Here is a 17,720-nt window from a genome sequence, read left to right on the forward strand (position 1 = left end):
AGACAAACACAGCGTGGCAGCCACAGGCCTGAATTTGAAACGATCCATCCAGATTTATTGATTCCTACTAAAACAAGATCCTGTTAAACAGTACGTAACTCTGTCTCTACAAACTCACAGCTATCTGCCAAACAATAAAAATTCCAAACTACAAAAGATGAGTTGTATTCAGTAAATATAAATGGGGAATTTAGGCTTTGTGTAGAATGTTTTATCAGACTATTTACAGTGCAACACAGATCATTTGAGTTCAGATCTCGCCAGCTTCTCTCTCTTCTGATCTCTTGGAACGAGATTTGCCATTTGTGCTCTCGTGCCGCCTCTCAGAAGAGCTCTTCTCTTTCCTCTCTCTGTCTCGTGACTTTTCTCTTGAAGATCGATCTCTAGAAGATCTGAAGTACAAAGTAAACCATCGCTATGAGCTTCACAACTAAAAGAGTTTCAAATACTCACAAAATGACAGCATCTTTCCCTAAAAGGGCTGTGGCATAACACAAGTTCTGTGCAGAAATGTGCCTAGGTACTGCACTGCAGGGACTGGCAGCCCTGAGACAGCAACCCTGGGCCCTCCACAAGCTTTATATAGGAGAACACCAGTTTTACAGTGCTAAGTGCACAGCTCAGCCTTTGTTACTTTCTCCTTGGAGTAATCCTTTCAAGCTGTGGCTAAAGGGGCTTTCTGAGGTCTTCTCTGGGCCCCTTGTTACTTAACTGGGCCCTGCTAAAGCCCTTCCAATTTCTTCCTCACCTATGACTCAGCTCTGCTTGTGTCTTCTAGAGAGTTTTTTCATTATCCTTTAAGCTAGTGGCTTTCTGCTCAATCATTATAAATGTCAACTGTATTCTCTGGACTCAAATGCTTGCTCAGCCCTGGGATTTTTACTGTGCAGCCTGACAAGCATGGTCTTGGGCAGCCCCCTGGGTTCAAAGTCAGGGTGATTCAGATTTACATTCACAGCCCATACTACAGGCAAAGCCTTTCACAGCTGGCTCAAAGGACAGCTGCAGATTCAGCAGCGCTTCACTGTATCAGCCCACTCAGAATTAAGCAGAAGGCCCACTCCAAAAAGGCTGTTTTCCTGCGTGATTATTGTCTCACAGCCTTCAAAAGGTGCTGATCAGGAATGAGCCCTATCGGCCCAAGCCCCTTCAGAAGTAGGCAGAGGCTCTCACAGACCCTGCAGGGCCATTACATTTTAGTTATGGACTCAGCACACAGGTTTTTCTTTACAGTCAAAAGAGGAGGATCTGGCAGGCACATCAGAGGTTCCAGCTTTCATTCACATTGATTGTAAGGTTTGGAAGTACTGCACAACTGATACATTAAAACCTTGCAGCTCTCTGTATCACAAGCCATTTCATGTTCATTAAATGGTGACATTTAACCAGATGACAACATGCATCTGTCTGAGACTAACTCTTTCCCTGTTCCTGTAGCAATGCCTGCTGCCCCAAGATTTCCAGATCCTGTGACAGCCTGTTTCCTTCCTTCTACAGGTTAGACCTCAGACCAGAACCTGAATGCAGGCTTCATTAATTCAAGGTGAAAACAGAAGCTACAGTCTTTGAAGGAACAGGGGTTTTCTGCTTGTTCCTAGGTTTATTTTCTTAAACTGATCCTGGTCTCTCCCAAGTTGTCAGGCAGCCAATCCCCCTACAACCTCCATGGGCCGATTTGAATGTGTTCAAGGTTTTTGAAGTAATCCCTTACCTGCTCTTTAGTAATAGTTATTACAGGGTCTTCCTCACTTCCTAATTGTCCAAACTTCTTTTCTTTATTTTTCATGTTCAAGACAGATTTAAAAAAGGACTTTAGTATCTCAGCCATTGGAGAATTAACAGTATTTACACATCCCCCCTCAATTATTAAGATATATTTTTTCAGACCATTATTTCCCTCCCCATCATCAGGTATCTTTAAAACCTGTTCTTACCCCTCAGCTAAAGGGACACAAGACACCCAGCAGTCAGTTTGTTTCTAGAACTGTACTTGAGCAGTGATGCCTAATCGGGTGAGACAGTGCTAAAGCACTCCCCTATGAATTAGGAGGACTTAAAAAAAGCTTCAGCAAGCTTTTCACCTGGTGATAGACTTGCTCCTGGGCTTAGAAGAGCTGCAAGGAAACACAAGGATTCAATTTTTCTAATACTCCTACATATGCTTGTCTCATCCTTCCTCCAACACAGTAGGTGTTTTGATGAGTTTCAGAAGAGGCTTAAAGCCCTTCCTCTAACTATAGCATTTCTCCTCAACAACAGGAGAATGGTGTAACTCCTCATGGCCTCCTTTTTCCCTCCCTCCAGTGCAGGTTCCTGAAAAACCCCCCTCTCTCAAGCAGCTTTCTAACAGATGACTTCCCCCAGATCCTAAATCATACACTTCCTTCCCCATGCCAGCACTGAAAGAAGCTGGGAAACAGAAGGTAACCATAGAAATGTCATGTCAAAACTGCCTCTCAGTTACTTGGCTTTTAGAGGTCTGGGGAGGCTCAATTAGCTCAAGCAAGCCTTTGTGCTGCTTCTCTTACAAGAAACCAGCAATTTCTCACAGCTCAGCACTGCAAACCAGGGAGCCATTTCTATCTCCTAGATTTGTCCTCTTATGCTGGCACCTCACTGTACAACTGCACTACTGCTGTAATGTGAGGCCATCTACGACCAGCCACTGGGAAGCCTTGCTTTGGCCCAGGAGCTGGTACAGGACACCGCATCTAACATGAAAACCCTGCCTCACTCCTGTTCACTCTAAGGGACTGGGGAGGCTCACTGCGATGCCAAGGATTCACAGCATACATACTTGTGTTTTGAACTCCTGTCTCTGGACCCCCGCCGGTGACCTCTGCTGTGGCTGCGGGAGCGGCTTCGGTGGCGTCTGTGTCGGTCGCGGGACCGGGAGCGAGACTTCCGCCGCTCACGAGAAGCTGACCTTGAGCGTCGCCGCCGCCTGTCCCGAGACCGTGATCTGGAGGGGACACACATTGCCTCAGACTCAGGAGAAGGGTCAGTGCATTGGATCTGCACACCTGAGCCCATCTCTCAGACATTCCCGAGTAACAAATATCCAGAGCACCAGCACTCACAGCCCCAGCCCCATCCCTGCCAACACAGGAGGCAGATCACCCCCAGGGTGGGCACCTCCCTCCTGGGCCTCATGCTACCAACAAAATGCCAATAGCTAAGTTTGATTTGCTGGGAAGCTTATATAAAAAGCTCCCGCTGTTACTGTAAGCATGTGTCAATGCCTAAAGCAGAGCCTACCAGCTGTGCCTCGCTCAAAGTGAGGCCTGTTTAAACAGAAGAAAGGCCAAAGAAAGTGGCATGTGAAATTACCATAACCAGTTCGACAGTCTGCTAAGAGAGGATCTTCCTTGTGGAAGTACTACACTTTAGAAGCAGATTTGTTTCAGTCTGCTCTAAAAACTAAACAAAGGATGTCAACTTATATGGAAAGCAGTAGAGAGGAAGATCACCAGCTACCTGACCAGAGAATGTTGTCACGTAATTAAGGCAAGCTCTCTATAGAGGTGGGGGAGCTTTTATCTTGAATCTCTGTATTTTTACATCTGAGGTATCATACAGGTAATAGATATATTTCAAACACTAAAACTATGAAAGTACATTAGATATTTATTGAAAGTGGCATCAAGAATGTTCTTAGCCTCATGCTCTGCTGCACACAATACCATCTGTCCTGACCAGGGCTACTTTATGGCCCAATGAGTGACATTAGGCTGCAGAACACCACTGAGGTGCCCAAGCAGTGATTCCCATTTCCTTCAGGGAGCAAAACCAAGAGACTGGGGCACTGAGTGAACTCCATTTGTGAGGCACAGGAAAAACCTCAGTAGTTAGATAGAAACACAAATAGGCATCTGGGACAACTGCACAAGAAATGTGCACTCACCTTCGACGGTCTCTATTTCTTGATCCAGACCTAGAAAGAAGACAACAGGTAAGCTAGAGAATGTATGATATAGCCAGTGGGTTTTCAACAGAATAACCCATCCACCCTGGCAGCTCTTCACAGGAATGCAACAGCACCCCCCCAAATGATACAGCATTTGAAAAAAGCTTGCCATTAAAACATTTAATTAGCTTCCACTTGGGAGGCAGGGAGAATGTGTCAAAACCTGAGGAAATCTGTAGAAACACTAGTTTCTACATGCAGAGCTTCCTGTCAGAAATTAAAAGGTCTACAAACCAATTCGATCTCTTAGTAACACACCACAACAAACCTTCCTGACTGTGCAGATTGGTTATATGCTCTTTACGCTCTGCAGTCTCGTATCAGCTACATCAGCTCTAATGTTCTGAAGTGCCACTCTCCAGTCAGAAAGATACTGATTCCTTTGAGGTAGTTGCACATCAAAAAGCTTTAATAACTAGAAAGCAGCATCTTCTCACTCATCAGATTTGTTTAACAAACATTAAGAGGAAATTTGCATCAATGGTATTTTCCCTGCTTGAGCTAGAAAAAAGAGGGGACAGACACAAGGGAAGAACAATTACTGAAAAGTATCTGAGAGATACACTAAAAATCCCTCATCCCAGACTTAGAAAGCCATTTCAGAAGATCAATCCAAGCCTCACTATTATTCCCACATTTCCATGGCTTCAGAGCTCATGTGCGGCACTCTCAGCTTAATGCTGCATTAGCTTTTGGCAGTCTGCAAATAACAACGTCTCAATTCGTTCAACTTCTGCAGCACCATTACTCAGCACCATGTAAAATACTACTCTGTGAAATATGGACCTTCCCTTTTTCTCTATGGCCACATTTCAGAGCCAGCTTACACCAAAACATCACACCCTGTGTGAGCAGCCTCTTTTTGCTTTAACTGAGAAGTGGCTGGTCTTAGTGACTTAGGGACTCACTCTTGTAACTGTTCCTGTCTCCCCACTGCGTACAGGCTCGCAGAGGTGTTCCATTTACACAGCCACAGAGCTGTTGGAGCACTGTAACAAGAGATGAGGATGAAAGCTACACACAGGTAAAATTTTAAACAGTGATAAAGAAGCATCTATTTTAATAATATCAATTAAACCTGTACCTGGATAAGACAAGATAAAGAGAATCAACGTGCACTGACCTTCCTTCACAATGAAATGGGATTGTTCAATCATGGTAAAAACAAAAAAAAACAACAACCCCAAATGTGGGCAGCAATTCAAGTAGAAGAACTGTGAACAGGGCGGAGCTGAACTTGGAGTGAGGCAAATGGACCGTGATCCGAGGCAACACACAAGACGACCAGATGAAGGCAAAGCTGCTAAGCCAGGAGAGCAAGGCAATAACCACACACCTCTTTTTTCATGGAACAGAACTTGACAGAGCAGCAGGACCTTCTCTAGACGCCTGGCAGCAGCTGAATTTTTTTGGCGGTTGTAATTACTCCAATTTCCCAATGTTCTTTTCCTCCTGATCACTTTATTCTGAATGACCAGTGCGCACATTTACACAAAGCCCTTCCACAGCCCATGAAAAGCCTGGCTGACCTTCCACACCTGTGATCTGAGCAGGAATGTGTACAATAACCTGGTAATCACTCCCTAGCACTCAGCTTCAGAATTCAGGAGGCATCCAGCAAAAGAAGCGCTTTCCTTACTAGCCTCAATCAACATACAGCAGGAGACAGTAGAAGAGAGCTGTTCAGAGGAATGAGAAGCTGAGCATATTCATTTTTTCCTCTTTTTTTTGGCCCTGTATCACAGAGGCTATGTGCTGACTTTCACAACTTTGTGCTGTTTAACTTAATACAAAGGAAACCCATTTGGCAACTCCACCTAGACCTGTTTGCTGGTACACTCTGGAAGCAAATCAGAGGTCTGCACTTCCAAGCATGCCACCCCTCCACAGAACTTCAGTCTTAAGAGATTACTGGGTAGCTCGCAGCCACCAGCAACACCAAGGGACTTGTGTTTATTTACCACTAGGGCTGACAGGCCACTTCACTAATACTTATGTGGAAATCACAGTTTAGTTGACAAATTAATAAAGCCTGTGAGAGGTAAGAGTTTCACAAGTGAATCTACAGGTTTCCATGGTACATCATAACACCTGTAAGTCATTGAAGACTTCTCCAAGTCAAGCAGTACTCTTTTTCTTACTGAGTAACACCTTGAATATGTTGAATATGAAGACACCTCAAGAAGAGTTATGAGGGAAATATATCTTCTGTGGTTTTACAGCTATCAAGCTCTGGTTAAGAGAGGCAGTCTGAAAGGCAGTAGAAGTTGCCCATTAGTTTTTGATGGAAAAATGCCCCTGCAAGCACGGTGGTCCACAACTCCCAGCAGATAAGGTGCTGAGAAACGGAGAAATCTGGGCTCTGACTCTAGTTCTGACACTGAGTGCCCACTTTGAAAACTATTTTCCTTCTTTGGGTCAAGTCCTTATTTTGGAGAGGCAAATAATTTGACCTCCTCTGTACAGCACTGCTGACTCCTTCATAACAAGCTTTGCTTTGGTATCTTAACAGAGGATGTTTCCACACAGAGTGAGAGCAAAGGCTGGCCACAGTTTTGTGCCACACACTACTTGTAGCACAAGTAGTGCTATGTATGGAATCAGCAAGAGCCCAGACTAAGCTAACTCAACACAGTTTTTAAACCCTTCCTACTTAAAAGATTAAATAAACATTCAAAAGTGGTCTTCAAATCCCCTCATCAGATTCATCCACATACGGACTACTTCTGAACACAAGAGACTCCTAGCTCTCACAAACTGAGGGTCTGGGGTTACTTAAAACAACACAAAACCAAAACCACAGACATGCCACAGAAGGAAGAAAGCCAGTATTCCGAGAAGATGCAGACCAAATAAGAGATCCAGAGGACTCCTCCTGAAGGCAACTCTGCTGAGCACTTTTCACACAGAAACGAACTCCAGGAAGAAGAGACACCATGGAGACAGACACACTGAATCCAGGTTACAGATGGTCCTACTGTGCATCTGAAAGAGCCTGCCACAAAGTAGCTGCACAGGAAGACACTTGTTTCACTTCCATCTTTCTGACCATAGCAACGTATCCTTTTCAATTAACTCTTGCACTCATCACCCAGTTCCAGAATCTGCAGCTCCCAAATATAACTGACTCACTGTCACTTTTCCATGGATGCCAGAAAACTGTGAGGCTCTACATAAAGAGCTGCAGTTCAGGAGAAAGATGCAGCATGAACTGGTGCTTCATATGATACCAGGTAATCCAGACAGAGAGGAAACCCACATGAAACACCCTGAACGGAGAATGCCTAAAAATCTGGGGCTTCACTGTACACCAGAATCACCAAGCTGCAGAGCACAGAAAACCAAGCTGCTTTAATTCTGGTATTTATTTGCCAGCACTTCCAGCAATATATACCCTGAAGCCAGCATCCTCTTAGAGCATACTGCAGCTATGTATCTCATGCCTCAGAAATGGATGGCTGAAATACACTCTTCAGTTGACACTGAGGGTCAAAAAGAGCTCTCCGCAGGCAGTAAGGTTGGGTTTTTTGATGCAAGAAGTACAAGAGGAGAAACACATGAGGTAACTGGGGAGATGCTGTGACAATGAGAGCAGCATTCCTACTCAGCCACATACTCTGCCTGACTACGCAAATAACCACCCTCTCCATACCAGACTGTTTAACCAAGCTGTTGACACACAAGTGAACCTGTTCTGTTCAGGTACAGAAGAAAGTTTTTCCAGTTCAGCTGGCAAGATGTGGAAGAGCTCGTCCTGAGAATACCAACACTGCAGCCACTCCCACTGCTCAGATTATACACATATGAGCAGGTGACACATATGGCCTCAATCTGCAGAAGCAGCCACTCCTTGGAATCCCTTGGATCCCCTAAGAAATGTTTTCCAAAGCTGTGCCAAAAGCACCTCGCTGCTACTGTAGGAAAGTTTCAGAGCAAGGCAGGCACCTCACCACCTGGCTCACATATACCAGCTCTTTTCTGCTGTCATATTCTTGCCTAGAAGCAAGGAGGGCTACCCAAGGAATTTCTGCATGACTGGCACCTTTTGAGCAGACCCAGCCCTCACTCGTCTTAAACTTCCCCACTGAGATGCATTGGATAAGGGCATTTTACCTAGATTCAGATTTCCAAAGACAGGGGCTAGACCAATATAAGCCTGAAGACTACATGGAGCTCACACCTTTCAAATACACAATGGAGGTGTGTATCTGAAATACACAATACACAATCACTCTAACATGGGGGTTTGTGCATTTGTTTTCATCGTTAACTAAATGCCAGGGTGCTCAGTATCCAGAGCATGCCCAACAGCTAATCCAGCAGCAGATGCTGCTTTCCAGCAATGCTCAGATACAAAAAAATCAGACTACTTCAAAAACAACTTCACAAGCCAGTTATCAGCTTCCACTTACCGTCTGCCCATTCTCTCCTCTCGTTCTCTCTCCTCTCTCCTCCTCAAACGATCCTGGTTTCTCTTCTCCTGCTTTTCTGCCACTGTTTTCTAGGAAAGGAAAAGTCTACATTGTATTTCAGCCATATAGTAACAGGTCAGAGATCTTCAGGGAGACTACTTCGATAGTAAGATGAAGGTAGTAAGACAAAAACATGTTCCACTGCATTTAATGTGATAGTTAGGATCTCTATCAAGGTTTCCATTTTCCTCACAACTTCACTAACATCAATCAGTGCAAGAAATGCCACTCCCTACTCTGCTTTGAACGCTTGGGCTCTAAGAGACAAGCTCATTAGCTTTGAGGTAAAGGACTGTCTCACCATGAGTGTACTCAACTCGCAATGGAACAGTGCCGAGGCCTTGTGCCAATGATCATTCAAGGCTCTGACCTTAATATACTGTCTCGTGAATAAGGCACAGGATTCACCACTCTTACTCGAGCAGGCTGATGGCCTCTGCAAGCAAGGCCAGTACCAGAACTCCATTATGAACCGTTTCAGAAAACTTCTCATCATTTCAGCAACTGGAGACCTTTTTCACTAACAGAACAACATGAAATTTCAGTTCAAGCATTTCACTGAGACGTCTCAGCTAAAAAAACCCAGTGACAAAATTCAGCCATACAGGTTGAGGGCACCAATGCTGTAAGGAATGAATGACAGCAATGGTCTGGTTTGCCTAATTATGAGTGCACATGTTTAGTTACTCAGAAATTACAGAACAAACCCAGGATGAGCCTACGCAAACCCTCATCTGAGGTTTCACGGATTCTGCAATCAGAAATTTCTGGACTTTCACAAGCACTCTGCAAAGAATTCTGTATGAATTTAGTAAACTACAAGGAGAAGGCTTAAAACGGAGTGGATTACCCTCAGCTGATCCAGTTTCTCACGAATCTGAATAAAACCCAAGTGTAATTTGCCTCCAAAGTGGTCAGCAAGACGACGGTCGTTGTCATGGAGACCCAGATACGCTGAACAGACTTCACACACACGGAGCTTCTGCTGCTGAAAACTGGATGCAGGCATTGAATTTCGGTATTCTTCCTAAAGGTAGGCAAAGAATCCACATAAATGTCAGGGAGCACTTACATAGTCACAGCCCTCCAGAGAAAACCCTGCAAAGATTTGCACTGTTACTTTCAAGAATCAAAACCCACCTTTAATATACAGGAGGTGCCATAACAAACACTTAGCAAGCACAGCTACCCTGACAGTCTCTCCCTGCAAGCAACTAGCGACCCAATCTTTGGGAGAATAAATCCCTCCCTGCTCTTTGTCAGCTTTCTTCACCAGATAAAAGATTGTATTCTTCATCTACCACACTACACTGCCAACTGCTTGCTGGCACAAGGCTGAAACTGAACAAGGATGTACTGGCAACAAAGTAAAAGAGGCAAGAACCACCCAGCTCTTTGTCATGGCTCAGCCTAGCCCAGTCCTCTGTTGCAGTTCACAGGAGAAGCAACACCATACCTCTGCCTCTTTCTTTTTCGCTCGGACTTTCTCCACTTCCATCAGGATCTTCTGAGACTCATCAACATTTCCTTCAGCTCCCAGCTGCTCAGCTTTAGCTAGGAGTTTTCCTATGTCTTCATTCAGCTCATGTACTTTCTCTGCCTAAAGAGAACAGGTAGTTTTTAGTAAGAAAAAAAAAAACCCTTGCATGACAACTTTTCCTTTTTCTCCAAAAAATCCTGTTTAACAAAATCAGTTGTTGGAAGATGACCATAAGTCTCCAAAAGTCAAGACTCCCAACAAAAAGGAATTGGTGGCCCAAGTATAGGCAATGCAGGCACAGGCACATAGCAAACAGAAAAACGACATGGAGAGGACATCAATGCTGCCACAAAAAGCAGCATGTTTCTGGCTTACAGGGCAAGACAGAATCCACAAAACCAGCCTCAGGAATGTTTTGTATTCACCCCATGAAGCAAGAGGAAAGTTTCCCAAAGAGGAAACTCCGTGAGGATTTGTTAAGTGAAAAGATGATACTCATCGGATAGACTTACTATTCCATTACATTACATTAACATTGTAAGCTATGACATTAACACTGAATAGGGTGGGGGACAAACCAACATGCTTTATTGCCATGCTAAAGCGACCTATTTTAGAGTTCATGTTTTATAGTACTATGGTCCTCTGTACCAGTAAGTTTGCCACAAGAACAGCCAGAGCAGAATCTGAGTAGGATGGCTGGGAACCACAAAGCTTTTGTGGAGCCTGAGTATCAACGGTGTCAGAGACAACACAGTTCCAGTGCTCTTGCACAGACTTTCACAACAAACATTCACTGCAAGGAAAATACCTTTGCAGACACTTCAGCGCTGATCTCTTCCTGTGTCTCAGCCAGGCGTTTCTTGGCCAGTTCTGTTCTCCTATCACACTCTGCGATGAAGGATTCCAGGTGATCCATCGCCTGCATGTTCAGACAAAGAACTGTGAATAAAGGTGCCCTCTGAGCCAGCCACAGCCAACAGCAATCCCTGTATAATGCACAAATAGCTTCAAGAACAGATGCCTTGAGAAAAAAAGATATGACACTTTGTAGAAAAAGTAACATTTGATCCCTGCCCTTAAGTCTGTCATCTGCCTGGAACCTGACCCAGTTCTTTGACACAAAAGAGGATGCTCACACGAAGACTGTTTTGCACTGGAACTTCCAATGCATGAGCAACAGGTGCAAAGACAAAAGCACTGGAATAACATGAAAAGGGAAGATAGAATTGCTCTTCTGCCTGATCTGTTACATTACAGAAAACTAAATCTCAGAAAACGAACCACAGAGCAGAAGGCTTTTAATGTTAAATCTCCTTCTGGGACAGGCCACCAGGTTACAGTGACCTGGTACAGACCAGCAGATGTTGGATGCAAGGAATGCCAGAGGAGCCTTCCTCATTAGCTGGACTAATAGTGTTGCAAGGGCCATAATTACTTTCAGTTTTAAGGCAGCAATCGAGCTGACCCTGGGGAAGGGGCTCCACAACTTGTCAGCTAACACATCAAATAACATGGCTAGCTGAAACTTCCACTGAGCTCTACTGTTCAGCCAAATAACTTCAGGAGGCAGTTTCCACAAAAGTGACTGGAACGTCTCTGTACTCACATCCAGCTCAAAAAACAGGTCTCTCTCTTTACTTGCAATCTCATAATCTGCTCGCAGTGCCAAGTCATGGATCTTTGTACACTCTCCCAGGTCCATTCGCTGTTGAAAATAAAAAAGAAAATCAATGTAAGAACTCTCCATTATGGCAACAAACAGCAGATACTTAACTCTTGCCAGCTTTCATAAAGTCTCCTGGTGAAAAAGAGCTCCCCCTTAACCTATTGGTAACAGAACTAGCCAGAAGCACCACATGCTTGCTAGAACTCCTCTTCTTCAATGTTGTTCCTGGAACAACATTAAAATACCCCAAATGCTTTAAATCCAGTCCTACTCCTTCTCTAGGTCACAGAACAGCCCTAGAAATTGCTGGGAAGGACCTGGGAAAGCACAGCACATGGCAGCAGCAACTGCAGATGCCTCCTACTATGGCACAGCAAAACACACAGCTTTGTACCCTACTTAAAAACCACCTGGAAAAGCACCTGTGTCAGGATGACCCCTAGTATCAAACTGAAAGATACCAAATCTTAGAACACAGACAGAATGCTTCCCACCAAGAACAAATGGACTTAAAGGAATAAGAGCTCTTGTCAGCAGATGAGCACAACCCCACACTCAACAACACTCCTAATTCTATTAGCTAGCCCCTTCCCATAGTCAGTTGCAGCCTGAAACTTTTGAACATGCCCAGCAAAGCTAAATCCTACATGTGACCCCATCTAACAAGAGACTCCTTGCGAGCATCTCCCTTCCCAGAAAGCTTTGACTTCCATACTGCTTTTCACTCCCCTTGTAATTGATGCCATTTAAATTTGTTTTTTTTCCCCCCATAGTCAACAGCCACATAACCCAAAGTTAATTATGCTCTCAAACCATGGAAATGGCATTTCAACATGATCAATATGTAACAGAGAACATTTCTCAAAGTAGAAAAAGAATGATGTTTTGAAAGCCAAAATAATGAAAGGCCTAAGTGTGAGCCACAAAACAAATTACAGGGTACATATCATGGCAGGAACACCCAGCCAGCCATCCTCTTCTCTCCCAGTCACCAGTCCCAAGGAGCCCAACAGTTCCTGACTAAAGATTTAAACTCCCCCATGCACATAAACATTGAATACATGTAGATGCCACTGATAATTAGTCCTGTTCACATTTGCTGAGCAATCCACATTATGAGCTATCTCTTACGATCTCCACTAAACTGCTAACTCACTGGAAAGCCTATTTCTATGAGGAAGGCTTTTTAATAGTAATCAGAGCTGCAGAGTTTCACCCAAGTGAAAAAGGAAAGCAGAGACCCCTATAAAATCACCCTGCAACCTACAGATTTCAGCTCACTCACATCTCCCAGTGGGGAACACAATTAATTCCCCGAATGTCGTTTCCAAGCTGTGTTCTACCTGGGCAGCTTTCAGACTGCTCTGTCTGCTTATTAGTGGAGCTAAAATTCAGGATTACCAGCTGATGCCACCTCTGAACATGCTGCAGTACTTCCACTGACAGAAACATGTTTACCATCAGCTGCTGAGGCAAGTCAGTGCATGCCATTAATGATCTGGATGACAAGTCCCCCGATAACAGCATATGGACACACTAAACCAACTTCTGTTCTCCCAGAAGTTTCCTCCCTACCCACAGACACCAAGAAGAGACTATTGTAGTTTATTTAGTGACACATTTGGACAAGTTTCTGGGAATAATCAAAAAAAGAATAATCACAAGAAGCCACCAAATTAAAATTACAGCTTGCATGATAGGACCACTGGCAAACAAAGCAAACACCAGCATGCCTCCTGCAGCTCTCACGAATATTCCATTGCTTTACTTATGGTCTGGATTCCTCTCACTCTGAACATGAAGGCCAATAAATACGACTCCATCACACTACACCGAGCACAGTGACCCCAGGGATCCAGCTTCCTGCTTCTCCCCACTCAGTCTCCCACTAAGGAATATATACACACATGCAGGATGCAGCAGTTAACAATGCCTCAGGGGGAGGATGCAACATAACCAGCACCAGAAGGCTTGAAGCATCTGTTGGAAGGTTCCAAAGAGAGCCAAAGTTCTGATTTCTGCAGTAATACACATCCAGAGATGGATGCTACCCCATGCAGCTGAGGCTGCTTCACCTACACAGCTCTCCCCTTCATGGAGCACGGTTAAGATGTCAGGGAACCTGACTGAGATCACAAGGAAAGCCTACACGTTCCAGCTAAGTTTCACTGTGTGCTGGTAGCGCTGACAGCTGAAATGCTGTTCCCATTCTGGACATTACATGTTCCTTCAACACAGATCTGCAGCACCAATACTTTTTCTTGCCCCAGTAACCTGGTAACAGTGGTGTAGAGAGCTCTACAGCCACTTAAAAGGTCATCACAATATCATCCAAGTGACCCATAAGACCATTTGCACAGAAGAAGTCTTCCTTCCTGCTCCCCTGTAATGCTTCTGAGCATAAACTCCACAGCAAGAGGACTCACTGCAGACAAGTAACATCAGATGCAAGAGGACCAGCTTTCTCTATGTGCTTCTCAAACCCAGGAGACTCGCAACCCATCTGAACACTTCAGTCTTCCTCCACACTTTGGCACCTGCTCCAGCAGTCATGCACGTCACTTAATTCAACCCCTCTGACTCACCATTTACCTTCTTCCTGGAAACGTACCAGAAGAGGCAGAAAGCAGCCCGTACCTTCAAAACACCGTCTGGGCCCAAAAAGACTTTGTAGACTCTTGTGTCAGAAAGATATACCCTAACCACAGTGACCTGTATGAGGGATGGAGGTGGGCAGGTGATCTAAGCAGCTTTGAACTCCTGAAATGGAAGTGAGGTGATACGGAGGCTGATGGCTGAAAAATACATCTGAGCTTCAAATTAATAACAAATAAACAAGAGATACAGAGATTGGTATTTAACTCTTCCAATGTTACTCTGCAATAGCATTGAAAAGCAAAGTTTGAGTGCTCAGAGTTGAGGCAGCTTTTACTAAAGTTCTTTCTACTAGTGCTGCCAGAGTCTTGCTGTCACAGTGACACACACAGAGAAAGGAGTGACAGCCCTCCCACTGCTGGTAACCCCACTGTGTCAAACCCAGCTCCTGAAATAACAGCAGGAAGAGCTACTAATAATAACAGTATCTTTAAACAATCTGGTTAAATGGATGGACAATGTGAACTGCCACAGTATTTAGTCTCAAACAGGGAGGGTAAAGATGGATTTTAAACACCCATATTCATCTCCATCCTGCAATTCTGTAGCACAGCAACAACTGCAAGAGATCTGCATTGCTTTCTTTCGAAAGTCAGACTGCTTCTTTCACCTGGGCGCCTAAACTGAATACCTACTTCAGCAAGATCCCACTGTTAAAAGTCCACATCATGTTTTGCTCTCAGAAAGAGAGAGCATGTGAGCCAAACCCTTGAAAACCAGCCAGCTCTGTGCCCAGAGGGCAGCAGCAAAGGAGCCAACCCAACAGTTTCAAACCAGTCAGGCAGAGTGACACACTGCTCACACCAACCAACTCTAAAGACAAAGTCAGCCTGAGCTGCAACCTGCCATTACCATGGCAAGCAGGAGTGACGAAAAAGCTGCCATGCCATCAGGGAACACGACACGGCTGGCAAAAGGAGACTGAAAAGCTCCAAGGGTTAATGATTATTGCAGCACATAAGAAAACACTTGCTAACCTGAAGATGTAACCAGAGCACACAGGACAGCAGGCTAGCTATGGTCTTGCAGCCTCTGCAAGACAAGTTTCAGGCCCTAAACATCTCAAACTGCTAAAAGAGAAATAAACTTGTAAGTTCATGTGTGATACTGGGAGAAAAAAGAAGATTCAAGTGAATTCTGAGAGCTCCTGACTTGAGTGGTTCCATACACAGGTCACACAAACTAAAATTAGAATTATGACTGCTCCTTGGGCAAAGAAAGCCTGATCTCTTCTAGAAAGTACTCACAACGCACAGCTGGGCCCTGAAGAGTTGTACCAGTATCAGCCTCCCCAGAACTTCTTATTACAGAGAATATACTTACTGTTCCTGCGAGGATATCATGGGGACAGCAATCCAGAAGGTGGCTCTTGCAAACACGATCATCTGTAAACTTCACCCTTTGTCTGGTTTCATCTCCTGAAATTCATTTGTGGTTTTAAATAAGGAGACATTAGAATATTGACTCAAGAACAAAGACCTTGGTATGATCATTTCACCTTAATATGCAGATTAAAATACCTGGTGCTCCTGCTCCCCAAAATTACTCAAGAAAAAAAAAAAATCTTAGAGGGTATCAGGATATTCTGGAACACTTTTAACTGGGAAAAAACACTATTTTACCATTTAGTCATCCGCTATACCATGTTAAACACAGTGCTGGCGAGCCAAGTAATGTCCAAGGCCTGTCATCCATATAAAGAGACAGCACACCCAGAGGAGAAAAAAGAAGACAGACAGTCTGGCTCGCAGCCAAAACCTTTTATGTTTTGTGGGGTTATGCCCCCCCCCTTTTTTACTGTAAGGAAGGGGCAGGAGATACCAAACCCCATGCTACTGGAGGGCCATGACTCACAGAACAGGGCTGTGCTGGGCAGTTTTTACAGGTGACTGCATTTGCTCATCCGACAATTAAAGCATCGGTCCATTTGGTCTGAAAACCGACTCTGCAGTCTGCTTTCCAAGGCCGGGCAAAGACGAATCTTGCAGGTCTTGGCCTGGAACATGAAGCGTGCTTCCCACCCGCATCCCACCCTCAGAAGACATTTTACACTCAGGAGCCACTTAAACAAGACAATATCAGAAAAGCAAAGAAATTAAAAGTAAAAAAAGAAATAAAGTTAGTCAATACACACTGCGAGCTCCAACATATACTATACCCATCTGCATTCTTCAAGACCTCAGCTGCAGAATTTTATGCCCACTGTTGAAAAGTTTTAAAGGAAAAGTTTTCTTGCCCACACCTGCAGTAAGGAAGTCAGGGGAATGATACATAAAAGTAAAGGCAAAGTGGTAATGGTATGTGACAATTTTAAAGCTCATCTGTGTATATGACACAGGTATGTGTAATACTAAAGTATGAATATAGTTTAGGATTCGCAAGCATCCAGGAATAATGTTGTGTCTACTGAAAATGGGGTTTTTTTCTTATTTTTTTTCTTTCTAAGCTACACTTTTAAAGTTACTTGTGAAAAAAAAAAAGCAAACACTTTTTTTTTGTTTTTGTTATAACAGCTTTAAAAATTGGTTGTGACTCACGGCTCGATGAACATGAGGCTTTTCTGCAACTCCCTTGCAGATTGATGTAGGCAGGCAAAGATACACTGAACCTTTATAAATAAAATAGAGGGGCCACAATTGTTCAGTTTGTATGAAATAAAAATATGGGAAGCAATTCAATAGCAACTCAATACACAAAGAAAGAAAAGCACTTATTCACTTACGAAACAAAGTGCAAGGTACCTGCACAGCCCTGCTAACGTGTCAGTGGGGATTTAAGTACTCAGCAAGGCGCAGAAGGGAGATACAAACGGCAGCGGGAACATTTTTTGCACAGGCTGTCATTTCTTTTCTTGGACAACATCTACAGCGGCCGGCTCCTGCAGGCAACCTACCTACACGCCTCCGTGAGTACGGCGCGGCCTGGGCACGGAGCCTGCCCTACCACCTCTTTCTGCGGCAACCAGGGCCCGGAGCGGCGGGCTCCTCCCGAGGCCAGCCCACGCCGGGCGCTTTCTAGGGCCGGGGCCGAGGCGACCTACCACTACCGGGCTCCCTGGGCCGAGCTCGCCGGGCCGCTCAGAGGCGCGCCGAGGCCGGGGCCCGCTCCGCCGGCACCGCCCGTCGCGCCGCTCGCTCGCTCGGCGGCGCCGGGACCAGGCCTCTGCGGGGCGGGCCGGGGCTCCGGCTCTGGCCCGCCACGTCCGCCGGCGCGAGCGGATCGATCGCGCCGCAGGTCCGGAGCGGAGGCAGCGGCCGCGCCGGGCTCCGCGGGGTGACGCGGCCGCCAGGCCGCGGCGTTTCCTGCAGGCCCCGCCCGCCCCTACTCACCGTCCCGGGCCGTGCCCATGAGCTGGTCCAGCAGGGCCCTCATCTGGGCCTGGGCCGACATGGCGGGCGCTGGCCGTGCCGCGGGGCGCGGCGGGCAGGTGTCTCCGGCCTGGGCGGCGGCGGCCTCGACGACGGCTCCGGCCTCAGC

At 45.3% G+C, this 17,720-nt stretch overlaps 1 protein-coding gene across 4 annotated transcripts; it reads right to left on the reverse strand.

Annotated features, from left to right (window-relative positions):
- Positions 1 to 28: 28 nt before the first annotated feature.
- Positions 29 to 17,688, reverse strand: LUC7L (LUC7 like). Of its 4 annotated transcripts, none has more exons than XM_061473362.1 (12): positions 17,573 to 17,673; positions 16,781 to 16,851; positions 15,567 to 15,661; positions 11,529 to 11,627; positions 10,731 to 10,841; positions 9,896 to 10,039; positions 9,290 to 9,466; positions 8,380 to 8,468; positions 4,876 to 4,956; positions 3,905 to 3,934; positions 2,798 to 2,962; positions 29 to 392 (listed from the first exon to the last, which is right to left on the reverse strand). In XM_061473362.1, exons 4-12 carry the CDS (start codon positions 11,622 to 11,624, stop codon positions 251 to 253), a joined length of 1,035 nt encoding a protein of 344 aa, XP_061329346.1. In that variant the 5' UTR covers positions 11,625 to 11,627; positions 15,567 to 15,661; positions 16,781 to 16,851; positions 17,573 to 17,673; the 3' UTR covers positions 29 to 250. The 4 variants fall into 4 exon arrangements, with proteins under 4 accessions (XP_061329346.1, XP_061329342.1, XP_061329343.1 ...); XM_061473360.1 differs by lacking the exon at positions 16,781 to 16,851 and adding an exon at positions 1,712 to 1,773 and having other exon boundaries at positions 197 to 392; positions 17,573 to 17,688; XM_061473358.1 differs by lacking the exon at positions 16,781 to 16,851 and having other exon boundaries at positions 17,573 to 17,688.
- Positions 17,689 to 17,720: the final 32 nt, after the last annotated feature.

Source organism: Pezoporus flaviventris, unplaced genomic scaffold (assembly GCF_033815535.1).
Source record: "Pezoporus flaviventris isolate CSIRO_AGI_PZ_B2104156 unplaced genomic scaffold, CSIRO_AGI_Pfla_v1 ptg000078l, whole genome shotgun sequence".
Lineage (NCBI taxonomy): Eukaryota > Metazoa > Chordata > Aves > Psittaciformes > Psittacidae > Pezoporus > Pezoporus flaviventris.